At 44.6% G+C, this 2,758-nt stretch overlaps 1 protein-coding gene across 1 annotated transcript; it reads right to left on the bottom strand.

Moving 5' to 3' along the window:
- Positions 1–558: 558 nt before the first annotated feature.
- On the bottom strand, positions 559–1,850 carry LOC139027630 (uncharacterized). The gene is made up of 2 exons (XM_070443291.1): positions 1,250–1,850; positions 559–1,061 (listed from the first exon to the last, which is right to left on the bottom strand). Exons 1-2 carry the CDS (start codon positions 1,823–1,825, stop codon positions 573–575), a joined length of 1,065 nt encoding a protein of 354 aa, XP_070299392.1. The 5' UTR covers positions 1,826–1,850; the 3' UTR covers positions 559–572.
- Between the last annotated feature and the right edge of the window lie 908 nt (positions 1,851–2,758).

Raw genomic sequence — 2,758 nt, 5'->3', positions numbered from 1 at the left:
GGACAAGGAAGAAGAGAAGGTGGAGGTGGAAGAAGAGAGAGACAGGTAAGACGCTTCTTACTCTGCCTGCTGGCTATTTTTTAATGAGCGCTCTCCCCCATTGGTGTGGTGTACATTAGCAGAGGGAGAGAGAGAGAGAGAGAGAGAGAGAGAGAGAGAGAGAGAGAGAGAGAGAGAGAGAGAGAAAATTGGGAGGGACAGTGGCATCAGTATGATAGCACTTGGCCACATGGTGGCGCTGTGGCAAACATACTAGGCATAACACTTCACCAATTTGATATAGAATGATATAACGTAGATGGCATGCTTTAAGTTATGTCTTTTTAATTCCCACGGTGCCCAACAGGTGACTAAGTGAGACTGTTTCTATTATTTCTGCTTGCAGCTATCGTTTTCTTTCTTATGTCACTAAGTGATTAACGTTAATATTAACATAGAGAAAGAAATACACATGAACATTTCCTTTGGAATAAAAAAAACTATATTTTTATTCCATTTGATCAATGCTTGATAAAAATTTTGAAAATATGTAATGTTTTCATTTATTTTTTACTGCTCTATGTCACATTCTTCTACGTGAAAATGTTGAAGAATGACTTAAATACACCTTTCTTTTTCTTGGGAACAAGACGTGCCTGCCACTTCGCCTCCGCCTCTCTATTCTTCTGCTCCTCCCGTTCCTTTGCCATCTCCTCCCTCTTCTTATTTTCCAGTCTCTTCCTCTTCTCCTCCTCCTCCTTCCTCTCCTTCTCCCTCCTCTTCTCCTCCTCCCACTGCCTCTCCCACTCAGAGCCAGTGTCCTCAGATGAACTCACCGATATTGCTGACTCATTTCCTGGGGATTTTTTATGGAACATCTGGAAGCCCCCCTGGACAGCGAACTCCTTCCTCCTGTTCTTCTCCAACTCCTTTAGTTGCCGTTGCTCCTCCTCCTCCCTCAAATTACTGAAAAAATCAGCCCACTGGTGCTGCTGTTCTGCTTCCATTTTGGGTGCCTCAGATCTCTTCCTGTCCTCCGCTTTAGCCTTCTTCCAGGATTCCTGCAGGACTTTCAGGCTCACCTGTTCCGTTAAAATTGACGGATTTATATATTTTAGATTGACATGTTTGACTATCGGGCAAGAAGTGCAATCACACACAATGAAATTGGGAAGGACTGAAATGGTTTTGTATAGCCCCCTCCAATGTAGGAAAAGTGGGAGTTATTTGTAAAATAGAATTCTAGATAAAGTGTTGGAGAATGCATTACCTGCTCTGGTAGCTTCTTCTCCTCCTCTTTCCTCTTGTCCTCCTCCCTATTCATCAGGCGCTCTTCTTCCTTCTTCTTCTCCTCCTTTCTCACCCTTTTCTCCTCCTTCTGCCTCTCTTCCAGCTCTTTCTGTTTCTTCTTCGTCAATTTCGCCGACACAATCTCTTCCTCCTCACTGTCCTCATCCCAGTCACTCAGTTCTGTCTCTGCTGAAGTCTGCTTTTCTTGCTTTGTCTCTTTTGTCTTTTTCTCACTCTGTTCATCCTCAGACCTCTTCTTCACCGCCTCGCTCTTCTGTTTCTTATTCACCTTCAACTTCACCGCCACAATCTCTTCCTCCTCACTGTCCTCATCCCAGTCACTCAGTTCTGTCTCTGTTGAAGTCTGCTTTTCTTGCTTTGTCTCTTTTGTCTTTTTCTCACTCTGTTCATCCTCAGACTTCTTCTTCTCCAACTTTATTTCCCTCTCCTCAGACACCTCCTTTTTCTCTACTCTCACAGCCTTCTCACTCCTCCTTTCCTTATCTGTCTCTTTCCGGCTGACACAGTCTTCCGACATCTTTCTGTTGTCTTCCATCACACCAACTGCCTCACTTTCAATGTTACTATCAATCCCAGTTTCTCGACTCTTCCTCTCCTCCTCTCTCTGTCCCTTCCCTTCTCTCTCACTGAATCTCTCACTCACACTCGGTATCTCGTCCTTCTTGTCCCCCTCCTCGATTTGCCTCTTTTCTTCCTCTCTTCGAATGTCATTCTGTGTTTTCTCCTCATCTGCTTTCTGTGAAAGAGGAGGGGAAGAGATGGAGAGAAAGAAAGAAGGAGATAAAAAGAGGACAATGCAACTAATCAGTAAACAAACTACAGATTGAATGTTCGTTTTTAACATGTGAGATGTACAAAACTCATACAGCACTTCCCCACTCTACAACACACATAAAGACAGATAAGAGGATCCTATTAATAAATTGTGTCCTGCTCATTGTTATCCCTTGATAACAAAGTATAGCTGTTTACATTTAGCCACCTATACAGACCCTATGGCCAAGCAGCAAGTGTAAATGAGAGGTGTTTTCTCTTACCACAGAGCATTTCTGTCTGCCTTGATCGGCGCTCTGCTTAACACTTCTCTTCACTTCCTGGTTCTCGCTCGGAGTTTCCATTCTCACTACCTGGTTCTGAGCCCTGCTCTGGACTTCCATATTTAGTCCCTGGTTCTGAGCCCTGCTCTGGACTTCCATATTTAGTCCCTGGTTCTGAGCCGCTGCTCTGGACTTCCATATTTAGTCCCTGGTTCTGAGCCCTGCTCTGGACTTCCATATTTAGTCCCTGGTTCTCTAGCTTGCTCTGAAACATCCTTAGTGACTTTCTCTCCTTCCTGATTTGTTCAGCCTCGGACCTGAGAGAGAGCACCTTCCTGTTCACAGACATCACTCTGTGGTCAACCTCCTTTCTCTTCTCCACTATCTCCCTCTCCATCCTGCGCGTCTCTCTCTCCCTTCTGTCCACATCC

This window comes from Salvelinus sp. IW2-2015, linkage group LG4q.2 (assembly GCF_002910315.2).
Source record: "Salvelinus sp. IW2-2015 linkage group LG4q.2, ASM291031v2, whole genome shotgun sequence".
Classification (NCBI taxonomy): domain Eukaryota; kingdom Metazoa; phylum Chordata; class Actinopteri; order Salmoniformes; family Salmonidae; genus Salvelinus; species Salvelinus sp. IW2-2015.
The sequence above is the reverse complement of the archived record's forward strand: the minus strand, read 5'-3'. Positions and strand labels throughout refer to the sequence as shown.